The 21,682-nt window shown below is 52.5% G+C and overlaps 1 protein-coding gene across 2 annotated transcripts in view; it reads right to left on the bottom strand.

The window, feature by feature from the left end:
• Nucleotides 1-21,682, bottom strand: part of Shc (SHC-adaptor protein) — an 82,811-nt gene that overhangs the window by 12,049 nt on the left and 49,080 nt on the right. For both annotated transcript variants that reach the window (XM_065445090.1, XM_065445007.1), the window contains exons 2-5: nt 5,917-6,406; nt 4,201-4,606; nt 1,779-1,849; nt 1,585-1,645 (exon numbers count right to left, since the gene is read on the bottom strand). In XM_065445090.1, coding sequence (XP_065301162.1) covers nt 1,585-1,645; nt 1,779-1,849; nt 4,201-4,356 — 288 coding nt within the window. In that variant the 5' untranslated portion in view covers nt 4,357-4,606; nt 5,917-6,406. The remainder of the gene's footprint in view (nt 1-1,584; nt 1,646-1,778; nt 1,850-4,200; nt 4,607-5,916; nt 6,407-21,682) is intronic.

The raw sequence follows: 21,682 nt of genomic DNA, 5'->3' as shown, positions 1-21,682 counted from the left end.
TTTCAAGCGTTAAATATCTTGAAAACATTAATTGTCACAAGAATGTGCTCATTCTTCTTCTGTTTCAAGCAATGATACCAGCATGTTAACCAAAAAAATCCTCACTATGACTCGTGTGTAAATAGTGCACACAACATTTTCCACAAGGCAGACAGAAAGAGACAATAAGAATGACACAGGCTGTTTATTAACACAAATGCACTGCATCTTGATGTTTTGATTTGCCTGCAACTTTCCTGCACTGAACCAAGCTATTTGTCACACAGCAGTGTAGCTGTATCCTGACATCCAATTTACCTGAAATTTTATTGCACTGAATCCAGTGACGCTGGAGAGGGGAATCCTAGGAACAATGTGTTCAAGTTGTGAATGAGCTTACCAGAAAGGATCGCTCAGTTCAAACTTTTACATGTACCTGCCTGTCCAGTATTCTATAGGGGTTCGTAATTTATGGATCCTGTCAGAAACGCAGCTGCACAGCTGCACATGCATAATTTGAGAAGGAAAAAAAAAATGCAGTGATAGCTTTTCCTGGTCCAAACATCCGGAACAGCAGTGCGCTTTTCACATTCCTCGGTGTAGCCTTCTTTGTGCGTTGTTCCCTTTTACCGGGCCTGCTCAATGTGAGCTGTGAGTCACCAGCACTCATATCTCTTTTCAACGCTCACGCATGCATGCAGCAAGTTGCTGGGACAGGAAGTGGGGAGGGAGGAAAGAGTACATACACACACACACACATATATATATATATATATATATATATATATATATATATATATATATATATATATATATATATATGTGCGCGATATATGCTGTTCCAGCTGCAGGTCTTTCAGCGGCAATAAATAATTGAGAAATGCCTGAACGTATTTTTACGACAAATATACGCAGGCCAGATAAGGAAGACACACATGTACATGAGCTACACAGCAGGTAGGCAGACAGCTGCAGCTTGCAGCCTACAGTACAAGGCACGGACCAGGACCATCACTCAACAGACAATGTGGCAACGCTATGCTCGAAACTGTGTAGTCCCTCCTCCTTTTATGCAAGCGCTGTTACATTCTGCATTCTAAATTTTCATTCAACATAAATTTAACATTCTCACTCGACTCCAACCATAATGCATTCTAATCTTTCTAAACATTTTGCATGTTTAGATGTGAAGGCACTGTAAACAGCATTGAGAGGCTTACACAAAATGAAGTTGAATAAATGTTTATCAGAGCTACACAAAATAAAATTAAGAGGCTTGCTAAAAGCTCTGGCCCCTCACTATCTACTGCCAAGCCATTATAGAAGTCACCTGCATTACAATCACAGTTAATAACTGGCTGTTTGTTTTCCTAGGACTACAATTATTGCTACTACATATGAAATACATATGACTACTAATATGACTACTACAATGTGCAGAATTAGTAGAAATCTTTGTGCAAACTTGGGCACCCTCATTTCCTGCCTCGCCAATATAAATGCTGGTCAAACCCATAAAAAAAAAATGCTGTACAGTATATCTGGGTGCCTATTGCATCTATCTGGTAAAAAAGCATATGCTTATATTGTCTACAGATGCCTCACCTTTCTCTTTTTGTCCACAGGTCTCAGCCCTGCTGCTTCACAGACCCTCGTGATGCATTCTCTGAAAAATGACAGACACAGGTGTTTTCCTCCACAATGACCCCAACATAGTAGCACAGTGTAAACAATGCCCGCCAAGAAATGCTTCACACATGTAGTATTGTGCAGGCACTACCAGTACGAAAGTAACTTACTTTGCGATCAGGGACCTCGTATCAAAATCCAGCGACTTCATCGACATTTTCACATCAAGGCAGCCAATGTACTGCAAGCAAAAGAAAGAAAGTAGGAAGAAATAAGCACGAGTTATCCTGACACATTACTGCAGTGACAAATTTCTAGCTCCACCAGCTCACAAAAGCAATTTAAATGAACTCTGGTTGCAACTCATGAAATGTGGATGCGTCACTGACAAAGAAACAAATCTGCAGGCTATATTTTCCTTAGTAAGCAGACAATTTCACACTATTGAATATGGCAGCACACTTCAGAACAAGGACGTAACACAGAGTGAACAAACACGATCATGATTCGATCATGATTAACCAACTAGCCCACCAGTATGTCTTAAGCAATTTCTCACAAATGCAAGTCTGTTAACCTTTAAACCTGATAAGCCAAGGTCAGGCTCAGAAGTGAGGTAGTAGACCCACTAAGGTAACAGTGAGTTTCTACAGGTCTCCATGGTGCTGAGGCAGGGCCTTGCCAGAGCATTGTTGTCAGAGCAGTGCATGGACACAACCGCCTGGCTTTTGCACAGAAGAGACACATTTGCAGTTGACCCATTCAACTTTGTTTCTTTTCACCCAGTCACCTTGAGGAGGAGCAGCACACCACTCCCAATTTCGAAATGCCCAGCAACGCTTGCCCAACGGAAAAGGTGGGGGAGAAGAGGGCAAGGCAGGGTTGAATGCTGGGCCACTGTTAAACGCCCTTCCCCTGTTCCAGGTAGTCAACACCGGCCCTCTGTTCAGGCAGCGCTCGGTTTCTACCTACGGGCCAGCCTGCCTTCCCCCTCTCCCCTACTCTTCCATCAAAAGCTCGGAGCCGCCGCGCCCCGCGCGGTCGACTGGTCTGGCTGCCCGTAAAAACTCACAGGTGGCTTCTTTACAGCCCTGAACGCGCGGGGTTCCTTTTCGCTCTAGCAGAGATGCAAGGGATGGATGGAAGGAAGGAAGGGCGACCGGGACGCCATACAGGGAGCGTCCGTGAGGCGGCAGCAGCAATAGATGCACCCACCCTAACTGCGCCACCAAGGGAGGGGGGGATAGAAGCCGGCGGGACATGATGCCAGCTGTTCTTCCGATTCGAGGCAAACACAGAGAAAGGGGCCTTCCGGCGGGAGGCGGAACCCCTCCCCACTCCGCTCCACGCTTACGATCCCGCTGTCGAAATAAGCGCTGCCGCGGCTGGAAAAACCGGAAGTAGAAACACAGCTCTCCGCACGCACGAACTCGGTCGTCGTCTGCTTCCGGTTTTACAACACGCTTCTTGTTACTGCGACACAGGCCGACTAACTCACCCCCAACCTCATCTTCCCCCCCCCCCCCCCCACCCCCTTTTCCCGCCTTGGCTTGCTTTGGTAGCCGCCACCATTACGGCTTCCGATCTCCGCGGGCACGGAAGGGGCGAGGAGGAGCCCGGAACAACGATCGGCAAGGAGGAAGGAAGTACAGAAAGCGCGAAACGAACCGAACGGGAGTCGCACGCGATCGGAGGACGCGAAACTCCACGGCAAACGCTCACTCACTCGATCGACAAGCTTTCAGGCCGCGCCGCAAGAGTGCTCGGTCAGAGTGTGATACAGCGCTCCGGAGCTGCGTGCACGATAAAACGGAAACAGAACAGGGTGATAAGGATAGCTACAGCAAACCAGCCATTCATTATATTTTATTATGTTGCGCTTGACCTTGCATTCTTATTAGCCGTACCCTGCGATTGCGACGTCGACCACCGAAGACAATGACGAGGTGCGAAAAAAATGGAAGACGAAATGGATCTTATAAAGTCGGCAAATAAGGCCCCGGGGGTCCGCATTTTGAAAGGATTGATTTAGTCTTCCATCCATTTCTCTTCATCCGCTCATTCATATCCGCGTTTCATCATTTGCTCGGACGCCGCTGCGCCATCGCACGAGTTCGACCACTCGGAACGACGGGTTAATTATTATTTAAAAAAAAAAAAACGCGGTGAAATCCGCGACTTCATGGGCGGCTGCGGCACGCGATTCAGTTCAGCCCTCACTTCATCCTCTAATAATCAATTCTTTCCCGCCGAATATGTCCACGGATAACTTCGAAATTTCGTTTTCCTCAGTCTCGAATGCTTTACATGTTTACCCTAAGATGTCTCTCTCTGGATACCAGAACGCTGAGGTACAGTTCACCACGTAAAGTTCGCGGATACCGTAGTACTACTCTGTCGTTGAACGGGCCCAATTTGTCGGCGCTGAGCCAGAGAAACACGTTCGTCGCGTCTGTCGCACAGTCGGCGATGGCCGCGAAGAACGACACGCACATGGCCCGGTCGGCTCGCCGACTGTCCCCGGCGCGCCACCGGCAGTGCCGCCAAGACTATGCCCAACGGCCCGCGGGAACGAACGCGACGACGACTCACCCTGACGGCGTACGTGACCCCCGGTCCGAGCACCTGCTGGTCCGTGTGCAGCCAGCCCCGGGCAGGTCGACTCACGAATCCAGACGGCGCCGGGTGGGGCTGCGGGGGCGCCCTGCTGGGACCGCTTCCCAGCTGGGTCGCCAAGCCGGTCGCCATGCGGCTTGTGCGGCCGCGGGGAGCCGGACTCCGGCTCGCCTCGGGCTGCTGCTGCAGGGGCGGCGGCGGAGAAGGGGCCGCGAGGTTCGACGCCGGCGAGACCGCGGGCACCGGCGACGAGGCAGAAGACGAGGGCGAGGTTATCACAGCGGAGGGACCGTTGGACGACGACGTCCGGCTAGAAGGTGCGGGGCTGGCAGGAGTCGGAGGTGCCTGGCACTGCGGCGGCGACGACGACACGCATGCGCTCCTGCATCCGAAGAAGAAGAAGCAGGAACGGTGCGAGGGCGTTACTACTGCCAGAAATGAGTACCAGCTCGCACGCAACTCTTCCAAGGCACGCTTGCTTTACATGTACAGTGTCGATCACACTTGTCTAGAGTGGCCCGAAGGCTGCTCCGCACTGCGCCTGCGACGCCTAGCGACAAGCACCGGGTTCGAGATGTGTTGGCCGATAGCGCCAGGCGCGTGGACGCTGCGGCATTCGCGGGCGGCCAAGATACATGCCTGCGTGATTTGCGGGTCGCGAGCACCGGCTTTTTATCACTGGACAAGCACTGCCAGCTGAGCTGCGAGCGTGACACGGCTAGAATGCTGCGGCCTGTATCTTGGCTGCCCGCGAATGCCGCAGCGTCCACGCGCGTGGCGCTATCGGCCAACACATCTCGAACCCAGGGCTTGTCGCTAGGCGTCGCAGGCGCAGTGCGGAGCAGCCTTCGGGCCACTCTAGACAAGTGTGATCGACACTGTACTTTACATATAGCACTTTAAGTGGACTAACTGTTGGGCTAGTTGTTGGTCTTGCATTCTGACTAATGGTTACCTAGCGCAAAGTGGCGGATAGACAAAAGTAATGGAAACACACACACACACACACACACACACACACACACACACACACACACACACACACACACACACACAAACTCACAGCAACAGACAAGCATGAACGATCGTCCTTGTCGGCCATGACAAGTTAACATAGTTTGGCAGGGCAGACTCCAAAAGAGTATGGAGGCAAATAACTCGAAGACTGGCACCACCTATGCACCACCGCTCAACAAATGCAACACAGCACGCCGGAGCACATCCCTCAGACCGACATGACTTTTCCTCCACACTTTCCTGCGCCTAGCATTTATGCGTATCTTCTCACGAAGCTACGGGCGCTACAGCCACCAGACGAAGATCAGCACGCTGAGGGTGGAAACGGTGCATTTCGCAAGGGCCCTATAGGCGCAAGCGGCTCCAGGGGGAGGTCACCGAGAAATTAGCGGACGATATATACATGTATACATCCGAGTGCTGCTGGGGCCCTGCATGTGCGTTTGCTCATAGTGGCATGCTCGACTGGTCTTTTGAGAGCACTGTCAAAGCCCAGCTCAGACCGTCGCGCAAAACGACAATGAAGCTGTACTATAATGAAGAATAAAGAAAATAAGATAAGCTTTAGCGGCATTTTTCCGGCTTTGTTAACGTGGTGAGCACGCTTTTTGTCACGGCAAAGCTCTCGGAGCTTCGCGGGAGCGCCCGGAAAAGAGCGACCCCCCCCCGACTCACCCCTGAGGCAGGCGCGTGTACCGCTCGGCGCCGTCGGCGAGCAGCGCCGCGTCGTCTCCGGCGGCGTGCACGGAGGATCCCTGGTGCAGCAGCGCGGGGTCTTCCTTGCGGCGCAGGTTGGCCTCGAGGTGCCGCACGAAGGAAGGCGCGGGCCCCGCGCCCGGGCCCTGCGCCGCCCCGCTGGCCCCGGCGCCCGTCCTCGCTCTGCGCAGGACGCCGCCCACGCCGCCCTCGGAGACGACGCCGCCGCTCAGCAAGGAGCGCTGCTGAGGAGGCTGGGACTGATGCTGCTGCTGCTGCTGGTGGTGGGACTGCTGCTGCTGCTGCTGCTGCTGCTGGGACTGCTGGTCGCCCCTCCTGCGGCCGAGCGGCCCTCCAGATTTGGGAGATTTGGTGCTGCCGGTCGACTGAAGCGCGGCGCTCTTCTTGCCAAGGGTTCGGCCACCGCTGGTGCGGTCGATGCAGTCGGCCACGGCGACACGCACGGGACCTGCGGGGAACAACAGGTGCACACATTGTCAGCGTCGCAATTGAGAAACGCCCAGTGCCTACTTTTCCCGTCGCAACACGCGAGACACGGACAGACGTCGCGGCGCAGACCCGGCCGCACAACTGGCGGCAAACGACACAAGGATATCGCCCAAAATGTCAAAAGAGGAACTTGCGAGTCGCAGCTTGGTCGTAGCACATAGCGCGCATTTTTCTCCTCTCGTGCAGCATGCAGGCACGAACGTGTCTCGCCATTCAGCACGAGGCCGTATACGGTTGCCCGAGATCGCGCTGTGGCGCGGAGAGCGCTGTATATCCGATGCTCAAAGTGAGTTGTTGGAGGGCCCGTTGTTGATTCGACATATACTGGAGCCGCAGCGCGTGAACAAGACGACGACGGAAGCAAGAACGCAAAGCGGACACCCAGAGTACCACCGCCGTAGTTTCGTCACGTGTACCTGCTGGTTCACGTCGAACCATGGGCATGCGGTATTGTCTGCGTGGTTATTTACGGGGGAAAAAAAGCAACATCGGCGAGCGTATAATGGCCTTTGTTAATTACATGTCGGTGGGCTAGTTGATTTTAAATCATGGTGAAAAACCTCGCTATAAAGAGACAAATGACAGGTCAGACAGAAATACGGATGCTGATATCGAACGTACAGGCATGAGCCGCTGGTGGCCGACATCGCGGTTGAGACGCTGCGTTTAATAGGCGGGACGATTACTTCGTCCGGCGACAACCTAATAAGGGCTTTCTGGGTAACATCCCGCGGCCTAATTGGCCTCTTCCGATGAAAATCACCTCTCTCCGCCGGCTAAGTCATGAGAACGAAGCGCCGCCACCTTATTTCCCTCTCATAACTGCCGCCGAGCTTTGTCCCAGTCGTACGGCGGCGGCGCTAAAGCCGTCTCCGCAAACCGGGACGACTCGACTCAGCGCGTCGGCGGGAACAGCCGTTTACGCCACGCGGCTTCCTTTTTCCCAGCCACGCTTTTCGCCAAGTCGCTCTCCACCTGGGGGACCCCCGAAGGAAAAAGGCAGCCAGCCAGAAACTACCCAGCAGCATGCGTCGTTCTCCACGCCGGAAGGAAGAATCGAGAGGGGTACACGGTAGAGAGGGGGATAGAGAGAGAGATGCACAGCACTACACACGTGCAGCGCCGAGAGCGAGCTGAGCCTCGGGTCGAGAAAATAAACTCCGAGTTAGTGCGTGTGTGTGTTTCCGCGCTCGGTCGAGTGCGGAGTCCACTCCCCAGTGGCCAAGCACCGTGTGCGCTAGGCGGAAGAACAAAAGCAACTGATATTAGCGCGAGGCAGTTGTGTTGTACGCAGTCGATTTAAAGAAGAAGATGAAAAAAAAAGAGAACGAGGCGAGAGCATAACAAAGAAGAACCGCACGTGACGGGAGCGGGCGGCATATGAAGTCGTTTAATAAAACGCATTGATGTTGGTTCACACTTGAAGGCTTGAGAAGCGCTCACTTTGGGCGGGGCGAAAGAAGGCAGACGGAAGACACGCGCGCTATGGTGCGCGCTCGTCAGACCTGCAGATATGAAGTGGTGTTTACTGCTCTGACGGAAGCGCAACAATGGGATTGGCAACGCGCGAGAAAAAATAAATAAAGAAGAGAGAGAGACAACAGAACAGAAAAAAAAGGGGGGGAAGAGGAGGGGGGGAGGGCAGTACCAAATTAGAGCAATCATATCAGCCAGCCTCTCCAGGAGGCTGGGGGAACGGAGCTCGCACAAAGGAAGAACGGCGGAGTGGGTCCCACTTCGCTGCTTTTCGGGGACGGCGACGTTGACAACAAGAGGGCATCTATAGCCGCGGCGCAGGCGGAGGTTGATTCGAGCCCGAGAAAAAGACGGGGGGAGGGGGGCTCGAGCAGGAGGTGAGGGGGAGGGGTTGTAGTAGAGTAGTAGAGGAGAACGGGCGCGAGGAGCGCTTCCCGGAAACAGAAAACCCCACTTCCGGTCAGGGAGCGGAGCCAGGGAGCGGCGCCGCGAGAAAACACCGGAAAGCGGAAACGACCGTGTCGGTCCTCGCCGAAACGAGAGAGCGAGGGTAGAGCCACGCAAGCGAGCGCTTCGCCTGCCTTATGCTTGCCACGCTAAGCTTCGCCGGCGAGTTGAAACGTCAAGTGTGCGAGAGGCGGCGAAACATTCACACCATCGTCGTAAATGCGAGGTAACGCGAAAGTGTCGTTATTACTGCGCGGCCCAGTTACGAACATCGGTAATAAGGATCGCGGTTATCAACTCTGCGGCCAGGAGCTAGGGCCCGATCAGCAGCACGACGTACAGGATAGAACGTCTTGAGGAGACACACCGTGTGCTCTGGACCCCGTGAGGGCATGCGTGTACTGCAAGGTATCGCACGTGGGCCAAGGCCGCCATGTGCTTTTTTTTTTTTTCCGGATTCATGGTCACTTTAACAGAGGCGCAGATTTTGTACTCCCCTGAAACAATAAACTATGAACATAAGATTTTAAAAAATGCGTTTCCCTCGTAGTTCCCTTGGCTGCCTATCTATCTACTGTTAGATATGGAGCTGGTTCCTGAGGCTACTTCGAGTTCCCCAAACCGCTTCGAGTGGCAGCACAGCTAATTGAGGAATGCAGGAGCAGGAAAGCGCATTCCAGAGAAGCGGCCGAGCAAACAAGTTTAAGGCAACAAGTTCGTGCGTCGCCGGGATTAGAAGGGGGCCTGGGACAATGGAGCGCAATCGACCCCCTTCGTCTTTGAAGAAGGCTGTTGCCACCGCTGCGGAGCCGAGTCGCCGGGATTTGCAGGTGGGCGTCGGACAATGGAGCAGGTGCAGCCCCCCCTCCTTCTCCAGCCTACAAGTGGATTGCCAGTCTGCGTGGCAAGTCCGCAGAGAGCCCCGACAGGTGTGCCCCGCGACACGGGCGCCTACCATTGGCTGCAAGTGGCGTCATCGGAGTGGACTCTCCCATTGGTCAAACATGACGTGACTTGCAGTGCTCGAAGGGCTTATAAGAAGCCTTCCAGAGAGACCTGAGCATTCTGGGATATGCCCTGATTCCCTGATTCACCTCTCTCGAACCTCTTGCCGCGGGCCGCAGCGTCCGAGTTGCTGCCGGCCCGTAATGACAGTACGCCTGTTAATTGACGCTCACCTCTCCTGTACATAATGTAGAATAAAAACCTCCCAAGTTTGTGGTCTTCATCCGCGAAGTCCGTCCCCCAACCCCTACATCTGGTTGGCAGCGGTAGGATCGCCTCCGAAAGCATCAGCTGGTGGCAGCGCTACGAATCAACCTTCGTCGAGAGAGATCGCAAGAAACTGGGAGTAGCGAAGAAGGAGCGAGCCTTCGACCCACGGAGTCCGGAGGAACCGGCAACAGCGGACAAATGAACCGGATGGCAGGGTGCTGCAACCGTAAGTGAGCGCGTGGTTTTTTTCCTTATGATTCGCCAGACTCAAAGGTTGTGTGTTCAATTTTGATAGTTCTGGGGATCGGGAATTTGTTGCATTGTGTGTTTGCACAAATTAATTAAGGAAAACAGTTTTAACCACCTGTCGGGGCAGCTGCCATGGATCTTAGAAGGTTGACGAGGTTGGACTTGTTGTTGGTGTGCGACGATTTGGGAGTTGAGGCGGACGAACGGATGGAAACGCCAGCTATCATAAAGGCAATTCAAGATAGTGGCAATGATGAGAAAAGCATTGAGCTTGCTTGGGAGGTGATACAGGAGCCACGGGAGCGTGTACGTCGTGTACGTTTGCGAGAGCGTCGTGAGCTTAGGAGTGAGCGTCAGCGTGAAGAACGCGAGAATGAACGGAAGCAGGAGCTTCAAGAACTTACTCTTAGGTGTGAGCGTCACGTACGTGAGAATGAACGCGAACGTGAGCGAGAGGAAAAGTATGAGAGAGAGAAGGCAGCACTGATCAAAGAGATACAGGATTGTGATCAGTTATTGGCACAGAGACAACGGCTGTCTGAGAAGTCTGTAGGAAGTACAGAGCGAAAGAATGTGGAAGTGTTTAGCATATTTTCGCCAAAAGCCGAGGAAAAGATTAGTGCCTGTGAGATTGGCTGCCGATTGATAAGTGAAGGGAAAAAGCTAGCTGCTAACGATGCCTTAGTGGCAACAGAGGCCGTTAAAGGCCGCAAGGAGAGCGACGAGGTGCTGTGCCAACAGATGACTGTGGAGACAGCTAGGCCAGCTGCGAACAAATTGGCACAGTTACCGAGTGTGTGCGTCGCTGGTAAGGTTAGCGAGGTTGCTAGCGAGGAAAAGGGTACTGTTGACGCGACAGACGCGGGCACCCATGTAGAGCCAGATGTGCGTGCAGAAGTGAAGTGCGAGCTGAGCGGTGCAGTTGAGGGTAATTCTCAGGATTGCGAGCTGCGTAGCTCAAGAGAATACAACTGCATTGTTCAGGGATCGGTGCGGCTCTCCGCCAGTCTAGATAGCCTAGATAGGGATGATTCCGTTATTAATCATTCGGACTGTGCGCGTGAGACAGCGATCGATACCGACGGGCTGTGTGCCGATTCACAGCGTGAGCTGGGCAATGTAGTAGAGGGCAGTTCGCAAGAGTGCGAGTTGTCTTACTCGAGTAAAGCCTGCTGCATTGTGCCAGAGTCGGTTGAGCTGTCCGCCAGTCGAGGCAGAGAGAGAGTAGATTTAAGTGAGAATCACTCAGACTGTGCGGGTAAGAGACCGATCCGGGCCGACGAAATGTGTACCGGCCAGCACGAAGCACGAGGCGACATGAAAGTGAGTGCGAAGAGAAAGCGCCGTAAAAAGAAGCGCGTTAAAGACCGAAAGTCGGTAATTAATGTAGCGCCGCCAAAGATGGCGAGAAACCCAAATGGGCAGGGCGCGAGGAAAAAGGTGCGGTCGTCAAGGACGATGTTGACGCATCCAAAAAGTTCGAGCCACCGGTCAAAGGGGGACCGCGAAGAATGTTCTGTACGGACGCGGACAAAGGGCACGAGGCAGCTAAGCTCCTCGTCGTTCCGTAGTTCTTTTCATAGCTCAGCGTGCAGTTCGAAGAAACGCGAGGTGGCAGGACGAGACCAGGTGGGGAGTAGCGACGCGGTCAGTCGAGGTCCTGTTGAAAGCGGGGCGGGAGGACGCAAATTGGCAGGAGACCGTAACGTCTTGGGGGAGCTGATAGTGAATCAGCCCTTTTGTTGTCTCTCGGCAGCCAGAGTAGCTTTCAGACCACGTCCTCCCCGGGTACGACTCAAAGTATGAGTCAGACGTAAGCGTTTGGAATGAGAGGCCAAGAGAGCTTCCGTAGTAGGAAAACGTGTTGTTTTGTATTTTATTTTTGAGCATCGAAAAGTTTTCGCGATTTGAGACTAGGATTTCTTTCAATGTGTAAACGTATGAGCTTTGTTAGTGTTTTGGTTTGAGAAAGCTCCGAGATTTGAAAGATGCGTTTTAAGTAAACATGTAGTCTCGCGAGATGCTCATTAATAAGCATATAGGCTTTCTTTTTTGTGTGTGTGAGTAACCTGAAGGTCAAGGTTATCGTCGAAAGGCCTATGGTAAAGCGCGTGTGTTATTTAACCTTCTTCCTTTTTAAGTTTTGAATTTTCTAAGGTTAAGCGCGTAGATTTTCAGTGAGTGCATGATTTGCACGGCGAAGCGTTCTTAGTTCCATTTGCGCGTGTCCTGTGTGGACGGAAAGAAGCAGACTTTATGAGTGGGTTGCTAGTGTGTAGAGGGCAGCCGTATTCTGACTTCTTTAGTGAGCGTGCGTGGAAAGAGTTAGTAGAAGACGCATCATTTTAAGAGTTCCGCGGAGTGTGTAAGTCCCGCAAGTTTAATTGTTCGTTTATGTCACGTGTCCTGTAGGACTTTCAGGAAAGAAACGTGAGTAAGCGTGAATGAAAAGTTTGCCTACAATGCAAGTACGCGTTTTGTTTAGTGACCACAAGGCTAGTGCGCTTGTGATTACGTACTTGTGAAGTTGACCAGATTGTTCAGTGGCACCATTATGTGCGATAAGTACGCCACAGCGATAGATTGGAAACATGCTGTTCGTGTAGTTAGGCCACTTAAGTTATGTTCGGCTGTTTTCATTTGTTGTTTGCATCGTCAGCGACCCTTTTGTTTTGCAACAACAATAGTACTCTGGTCTTGTCGGCAATCGAGGAGAAATGGATAGCTGTTTGGAAGGGTGGTTGGAACTGTTGTCAAAATTGGGGAACTAAAAGATCAGGGTTGATTTTGACTCAGTAATAGCCTGGCGAGTCAGGGGTGAAGAGCCTGCGCTTACGCGTGGTGCAGCGCTGTGTTGTTTGGTTTGTTTGACGTTTGTTCTCCAGGGCCTAGGATCCCGAAGTTCGTCAAACGAGGCTCGACCCCAGTACCCTGCAGCTTCTTTCAGCGTTCCTCCTGGCCAGCGAATTGAGTTCACCGGCCATTCAGAACAACCGGGGCGAGGACGAGCTGTTAGATATGGAGCTGGTTCCTGAGGCTACTTCGAGTTCCCCAAACCGCTTCGAGTGGCAGCACAGCTAATTGAGGAATGCAGGAGCAGGAAAGCGCATTCCAGAGAAGCGGCCGAGCAAACAAGTTTAAGGCAACAAGTTCGTGCGTCGCCGGGATTAGAAGGGGGCCTGGGACAATGGAGCGCAATCGACCCCCTTCGTCTTTGAAGAAGGCTGTTGCCACCGCTGCGGAGCCGAGTCGCCGGGATTTGCAGGTGGGCGTCGGACAATGGAGCAGGTGCAGCCCCCCCTCCTTCTCCAGCCTACAAGTGGATTGCCAGTCTGCGTGGCAAGTCCGCAGAGAGCCCCGACAGGTGTGCCCCGCGACACGGGCGCCTACCATTGGCTGCAAGTGGCGTCATCGGAGTGGACTCTCCCATTGGTCAAACATGACGTGACTTGCAGTGCTCGAAGGGCTTATAAGAAGCCTTCCAGAGAGACCTGAGCATTCTGGGATATGCCCTGATTCCCTGATTCACCTCTCTCGAACCTCTTGCCGCGGGCCGCAGCGTCCGAGTTGCTGCCGGCCCGTAATGACAGTACGTCTGTTACTGGACGCTCTCGTCCCCTGTATATAATGTAAAATAAATCCCTCCCAAGTTTTGTATTTTCATCCCGAAGCCCGTCCCCCATCCCCTACACTACCTAGCTTTCTCTTGGTTTGTACTGGGTGTCTCGCGTAACTTGTGCCAAAATTTAAAAATATGCAAGTGCCACGTGGCTGGACAGGGCCAAGGTAATGTTGTTTGCCGTCGCTTGGAGCAAGTCACACTATATTAAGTATTTCGCCTAATTACGCAATTTGTTGTAATTAATAAACTGCCCAAGTACTGTATTCAGGGCAAACCTGTCAATGAGAAAACTGATTCTTAAAAATTTCCGCTCCAGCTTTCTGTTGCTCAATACATGCTACATAAAAGTTTGCTTTTTCCAAGCATGAAAGAAAGCGCGCGAAATACGAAAATGTGCCGCGCAACTATAAAAAAGAAAAGAAAAAGAAATCACACGGCGCTTACACCGATAGAGTTTCTGCAAACAACCCGTTCGGAAGTCTAGGAACACAATAGCCCGAGCGAAATAGGCAGAGTTCCGCGAACACAGTATACATACATCGTACAGTAGAAAGGACAATTCTGCAAGCTTTTGCGAACGCTCCGACAGCTACATCATCCAAACTAGCCTAGTTTCTAGAACGAGTGTACAACAAATACACCGAGAGAATAACTCAGAACGGCTCCCCCACGAGAGAGATCCCGGTTTCGCAAAGTTTGCACGGTGGCACACCTATGCGATTTTTCTTCCCCCTCCAAATAACGACAGTTCTTGGACTTCGTTGAACGCAACGGTCCTGTTTTCCGCTGACAAGATGAACACGAAGGCAAGGAACGCAAACATTGACAAGGGCCGGCAGCTTCCAGCTACATCATTCGGTACACAGGCCTACAGACCCACGTGCACTGACTGACATGCGCAGATCGTAACATTCAACTGACATAAACACATCAACACCACCATTGTGCCTATATGTTTTATCATCTGTGTTACGATCTTGCGCATGTCGATTCCTAGCATACTTCTTTTTGTGTGCTTACTGCTATATACTACACACTTCCCGACTCCGAGTGCAGGGGGTTTTAGAGCACACATAAGGAAACCTGTGCCATATACTGTACTGCGGCATATAAACACGATGTCCGGTGTCCGTGGGCGCAGACTCGGCCGCAAAACGTTTTGGCCCAATGCGAAAACGGGGCCGCCCGCAACGTGCACGACTTCGTGACGGATTGACACGGGTGTACGCGCGTTAGGAAAGCTTTCGCTCGCCCAATGGTTACTTCGTGTTAGCGTACGGCAAAGCGAAAGAGAGAGAGGGAGAGAGATACTTTTATCCCGAAGGCATCTCCTTTGGGCGTCTTCAACGTCCCGCGCACGCATTTCGACCCCCTCCCCGCCCAACGTCACGTGGGTACGAAGAATAGTGCCAACGCGAGAGAGAAAGAAAAGAGAGGCGGCAGTCTGCTCGTGCCCTCTTTTGAACGGCTCATTCATGGATTGCTACAACAGGCGCTGCGAAGCCTTCGCCCACGCGCAATCACGCTGCGCGACCTAAGCGCCGTGATCCAGGAGGAGAGGGAGGGAGGGAAGGTGTGGCGTGACGGCCTGTTACTCTCGCAACTAACGAGGGTTAACACACACACACACACCTGCGCACACACGCCTGGACACGGGGAGGCGAACCGCACAGCGGGCAACACAGCGCCGCTGCTTGTTACTCGCGCCAGCCCAGCAAGCACCTCGCCCGTCGTCTGACGCTAAGGGCCTGGCGCGACGTGGAGACACGCTGCCAGCGGCGCAAAGCTGGGCAGCTCGAGCACGCCGACGCAGCGTGCAGGATCACGCAGCGCAAATCAAATCAACGTGGTCCACGAGTGTGCCCTGCACGATATATACAGCTCTGAGAGAGTGGGAAGGAGGGGATGGAGAGAGGGCGCGGTTCTTAAACGCCACATGTGCTACAGCCATAGCGTTTGCTGAGGTTGCCGGTTCGATTCCCCTCGACCGGTTATGAGATCTAAGTTGGTTCAATGAGATTTGGAACTTTCCAAGCAGCACGCATATTTGACAACGCGGAATCGTTTGGCGGCATAGTTAAATTTTGCCTCCGGGCGCTATCAAGAGAGTCACTTTACAGGGCATTGTAGAGAACAACTTTGACGCTATCAAATACCAACACTTTATACGCCATGGCGATCGTTACTGTCCAAATAGCAATTAACTAGAGGTCAAGCCAAGGGTATCGAGCTCGCGTAAACCATAGGGTAGCACACGTGACCTAGGGCCGCAATGTCGCGTGTTCGAAACCGATAAAGAGTTCTTAAGTGCTTACATGCGACTCGTAACAGAAGCACTCAGTACTCGGGAGGACAATACGGGCTGCGTGCACCTTGCGTGTTCCGTGACTCTGCTCCAAGCTACTGTCAATTATACACCCGGCGAAAATCTGAAAACACGTCCGATGAAACGAATTATTTGCGAACGGCTTCGCCACTGTAAAGCTACTTTGCATGCGCACGAAAAAACTTAACCTCAAGGACATCTGAGTATAAGCCATAAGCACGCATTGTCAACGACGTCGTGCACATCGTCACAAGGAAAATCCCTGTGCACACCACCCGCAATCCCAGCTGTGGTTGAAGGACTGCAGCTCGAAAGTTGTCATTGAAAGTTGTCATGTGAAACTTCATACCACAGACTTTTCTTGTGCAGCCTTTTAGTGCGTAGCGGACACAGTACTCGCAAGCTCACGGAGAAGGCGTGAATCGACCAACGACGAAAAATAATTAGAAGTATCACATAGAGTATATTGTTTCAGTTACAGTATCGCAAAAAGTTCGATTCACGTGCGAGTTCAGATGGCATATTATACTCCCGCTCCGCAAGTAAAGCACAAAATGAGTTTAAATTCAAAACAGTGAGGTGAATTATAGCGGGATCAACATGCGGTCTCCGCAGTGGAAAAGCGGTTGGCAACGAAAAAAAGAAATGAAATAAGAAAATGCAGCACCACAACAGGACAGTGACAGTTGAACCTTACATACGCGAGTCGTAAAACATCATGTTTAATTGGTGGCGGCATGGGTGTAGCAGCAGGGCCGCTCTCTGAAGATTAACGAGTGTGCGAAGCACTTTTACGGTTTCCTACATCATGCCATTAGAGTCCAACGAAGCTTATGTGACAACAAATCTTAACTAAACAATATATAGTAACATTCTTGACAATTGACTCAATCACTCTCTAAAAAACGATTTTCTTTATTTATGATTTGGTTTGTCTCCAAGCCTGCTGGTCAGATCCGTGAACCTTCTATGTGAGATGCCTCTTCACACCGAGCAAAAATAATTGAGCACACTAGAGGCAAATAAACAGCATGCAAGAAAACAAAAACTGTGCGAAACCATCAAATATATCTCTTCGATGTCCAGATGCGAGATCCGTTAAACGTGGACGATTTTTTCGTGTACTTCCATGAAATGGGACTTTCTGCTGAATAAGGTGGTGAGGGATGTGCAGGTCACTACGGTGTGGCAGATGAGACTCGAGACAGTATGTTGTTCTGGCGCGACGAAACAGACAAATCCTGCTCATCGCCGTGATGATCGTAGGTTCGTGACGCCTCAACATTAGAGGCACCAAAACGCGTCTAAGTGTTCTGGGTCGATCATTTTTCACTGGACATCCGACTAAATCGGCCGGCAGGATACCCGTCGCACAAACAATGCGCATCATGCCGAATAACGCGTTACGCAAGAATGTCAAAGTGTGCACATGTCTCTAAAAAGTGAGACATATATCTCCGGCACACCTTCCAAACTTCAGAACACAAGTGACAATGTTACTTCTCGGGAGTCATTCTACTATATCCCCCCGCGGTTTCACTTTCTCCGAGCAGCGCGGGTGTTCGGCGGGGGTGCTCCATACACGACTCACACAAGATAGCCGAACAGGCATACAACGGGTCAACTAACCTAACATGTGCCGCTGTTCTTTTGGCAACGGTGCAACGCCGCGTTGCGAAATTACCTCGCGGTTACACGAGGAGTGAACCAGACGCAGAGAGGATACGTCGGCCGCCTATACAACCGCGTATATCTACTATATACTCTCCCGACAATGATAATGACATTGCATCGCCCTGACAGCGAGGGCGATGCAATGATGCACTATCTGCACTCACTTCTGTCGAAGTGGGGAAGCCGAACTCTTGCGCAATTCGACACGCTCGCAGGACGGGGCCCGCTGACGACGACGTGGTTTGCTGGCCCGTAGCCACCGCGCGCACGCATCGTGCGTTGAAAAACAAGAAACGAAGGAACAGTTTCGAGCCGCGACTGTCATCAAACGGAGGAGGAAGGGAAAAAAAAAAAGATATGCGACAGTGTGACGCAAGCCGCAGCCGACCCGACGACGTCGTGATGCTGTCTGTATTACGTCAATGGACGCGGGCGTGCGTGTTTTTTTTCCTCGAAACCTTTCGCAATGTGACGATACCAGCGGGCATAGCGAAAGGGATTTTCTAGCCTTCTTAAGTTAATCGAGGAAAGAAAAAAAGCGAGAGAAAGAAAAAATCCGTGCTTTAAGCAAGCGCACGTTCTTCAGCTGCGCCTTGCGAGCGGCAGGCACGCACATTCCGCCCTTAATTCACCTGGAGAGCCTTAAGTAATCGCGCATCCTTGCGGAGAGCGCCGACCCGAGGAGGTGACGTCAGCACGACGTGACACCCCTCTCATGTTTCTGTCGTCTGCTCAGTCATTAAGCGGGTCTTTCGATTACGTCATATTCTTTAAGCGTGGCTACATTAAGTATGCAAGGATCATGATCGCAAGTAGTGAAAACGAGATTTCGAACGGGTTATCATTAGGACCCAAGGGCTGACCAAGTTTCAGAAAAAGCCTGGACCCACACTTGGATGTGCGATACAGTAACTTCTGGCCTATATGGGCAGAAAGTCGTTTTTAATTATGCACCCGCAGCCGAGAGCTTCTTAATCTAACCGGTTCCGCACCTACCGAATCCTGCTCTCTTCAGCGAGCAATATACTGGATCGTAGGAAAGACGCGTATTCGTCGCCAACACACCTTCAGCCTGAGGGGCCCGCCTTGCTCATCACCTACCGAAGGTAACGCGACAATTACGCGGACCTACAGGACAAGTCAGCGAGCCGCGTGAATGAATGTACCCAATTTTTTCAGCGTTAATTCGTCTTAGTAGGTCACCGTATGTGCTTAATACGCATGTCCTAAATGACTTATATGCATTAGATGCTGCGTACATATCCATCTAGTTTGAAATCGTGAACGTGCGGCACTTGTTCGTGTTGCGTTTTGCTATCAACCTGCTCTCTGGGCGACGTACGCGTTGTACGCAGTGCCCCCTTTCGCGTGACGCCAACCTCTCCAATTTCCGGTTAGAATCAAACCTCGGCCAGCAGTTTTCCAAGAGTCGGTGACATCGACGCGAAATTAGAGACCTCCGGTATGGTGTCATCGTAATAACAAGAGCGCGAACTGCCAGTCACGATCGCAAAGGCGAGAACGACAAAACAACCGCTTCGTGTTGTCGGTCTCGCCTTTACGCTCGTGTCCTAGACAATTCGCATTCTAGTTTGTACAACGATGACAGGAGTCCAACCCAGCCCGCGATAGCAGCGGTTTCTCCAATGCCACCTTCGCCAAGACGCCTGTGTATGCCTGCCAGAAGCTGAGTAAAAACCTTCCCCTTCAAGCTCCCTGACCGCTCGCGAGTGGTCGGTACCGGCCAAGTGCATCGGCCAAGTGAGCCGGGGGGGCGCAAGTTTGAAGCCACCTAAGTGAACTCTGCACCTGTTGTACCACGAACCGGTGAAAGCTGCTGCCGCTGCGGCGGCGGCGCAAGCTCCACGTCGCCGGATTCCACGCTCGCACCCACGGACCCGTGACACGTCACGGGGCGACCTTCCTATGAGCTGACAAAAACTCACACAAACCTACACACAAAAGAGAGCAGCAGAGGAGCGATTACGCTGCACGCAAACAATGGCCATCGCGCAGAAGCGGCACTGCACGGCGACTTTTCTTCACGCCGACAATGGCGGGCCAAAAAGACAATGCGGCCATTTGCAGCTTGGGGGTCACGGGTTGCGGAGTGGGGGCCAACACGGGGCACACACACGCACGCGGCGGTCGGTCGCCCATTGAGCGCGGCGCAGCTCAGAGGACGACGTCGTCTGCCGCCGAGGAACGCGGCGTTGCGAGAAACGACGGCCTTCTCCTCGGACAGAGACTCCGCCGTCGTCGGGCAAACCTGAGGAGGAGGAGAGAGCCATTGAGGACAAAGCGCCATTCAAGAAGAAGGAGGGGTCACCGCGCGCGGGCCTCTCTGGGCCTGCTGCCGCACCCGTCCGTTTCGCGCGAAGGTCCTCCACACGCGCGCGCACAGAAAATACGCTGCCGGCTGTGGACAAAAGGGGGCCGCGCTTCCGCGACGACAGCGCGGAAAAGGGTGCCTCCACCCCCCCTCCCTCCCATTTCCTCCCCCCGCCACCAACAACCCGCTGTGCGATGGAAGCAGCAGCAGTGCCGGTCGTGGTGGCGACCTTGAGAGGAGAGTGCTCTTTCGGGGGTGCGGCGGCATACCCCTGCAACTTGCTGCTCCGAGCGGCGGCTGCTGCGGCAGGGCGGCAACCAGCAGTGCCGGCGGGGCCCGACGGGGCAAGGCACCGAGCGCGCGCGCGAGCAGTTAGCGCACACCCTCTTTTGCACCAGGATACGACGCCGGAAAACGAGCGAAACCGTAAAGTAACGCACGTCTGTCGGGGAAAAGAAACAAAAAAGCAGGCACCAGAACGGAAACAGTCTAGCAATGAGAGGCGGAAGCGCCACTTCCGCCTGCTTCAGACAGATCAATTTGTCCCGACTGGGCGAAAAAAGAAAAGCGTGATCAGAAAGTAAGTCTCATTGGTAGAACGTCTGTTTAGCGAACGAAATTCGAGATTATCAAAGAGCCCCGACTGCGCACCTTTGCAATAAGATCATCCATGTATATATTACGTCTGCCTAGTAAGACAGCCTAAGGAAGCTATGGTAACCACGACAAGTTAATGTAGTTCCTCTCCGTTCTCAACTGCTGTCAGCGCGTGTCGGCTATGACTTCTCAAACGTGTGCCCCAAATTCATCTGCTGGCGCGAAACGGATGCCGGACGAGACGGCGCGCTGGCAATGCGTTTCGGGCGGTTTCCGCTTCCACAGTTTCGGCAACCTTCGTTATAGTGCGCCCTCACATTCAGCCTATCACCGCGAGTGGCAATGACGTTAGCGTACCGAGTTGGACTTGTCGGTTTTTCGTCACGCGATACCTGCGCTATAGGAAACTGAACACGATATGTTCCGTATCACACGGCGAAGGCCGGTTTCACTGGTGAACGGACGCGAGAATGAGTGTACAGTACGTCGAACCCAATAATACTGGCGAAGCGTCTCCTAATTGCGCCGAGGTGAGAGCCCGCGTCGCGTGTCAGGAAACGACGCAGGCGGCGCCGGCCCGGCAACAGTGCCGTGCCATTCGCGGCCGACAGGATACGCGGGCCACATTCCAACGCGCACGTGGTTTCGTCCTCGATAGGAAAACGACGGCGCATACCGGTGTACGCATGCGCGACCCGCGCGGGGCATCCAGCACGGAAACAGACCTCCTTGCACTGTAAAAAGCTTCCTCATCACAGCTGACAGCAAAAGAAAATGCTTGAAACGTGTGTCGCGAATTTCATTTTAAAAAAAAGTAAGGGTAATTTATAAGTAAAGTTCGGCGTGCCCCTTCTGGCAGTAACGGCTATAGCCTTCGAGCCTGGATTTCGGATACATTTACACTCGTTAAAGAACTCGCGCATTCTTTGCCATTGAAAACAAAAATAAAGCTTAACGGCGGGCAAAAGTTTACCGATTGGCCGCCGAAGCTTGTCCAAAGAATGTATAAGGGCAGAAAGAACACCAAACAGAGACAGGAGTGCGTCGTCTATTCTCGCACGTGTTCGTTCTCTCGAATTAGGCGATCGCTATGGAATGCATGTCTTTCCTGAAGATGAAGCTGGAGTGCTCGATCGCTGGGGAACAGAATCTGCAACCGTGCTTTTCCAGGGACAAGAATCTATAAAACACAACGGACCGCCCAAGTTTCGCGGAGACAACGACGCAGCCACTCACTGCCGAACCTATACATCTCTCCCCATGGTACGGATGTCTCAAAAAGGGTGATGACTAATTA

The sequence above is a fragment of the Dermacentor albipictus genome, chromosome 1, assembly GCF_038994185.2.
Source record: "Dermacentor albipictus isolate Rhodes 1998 colony chromosome 1, USDA_Dalb.pri_finalv2, whole genome shotgun sequence".
NCBI classification, from domain to species: Eukaryota; Metazoa; Arthropoda; class Arachnida; order Ixodida; family Ixodidae; genus Dermacentor; species Dermacentor albipictus.
Note: the sequence above shows the minus strand (reverse complement) of the source record. Positions and strands in the feature narration are given on the sequence as shown.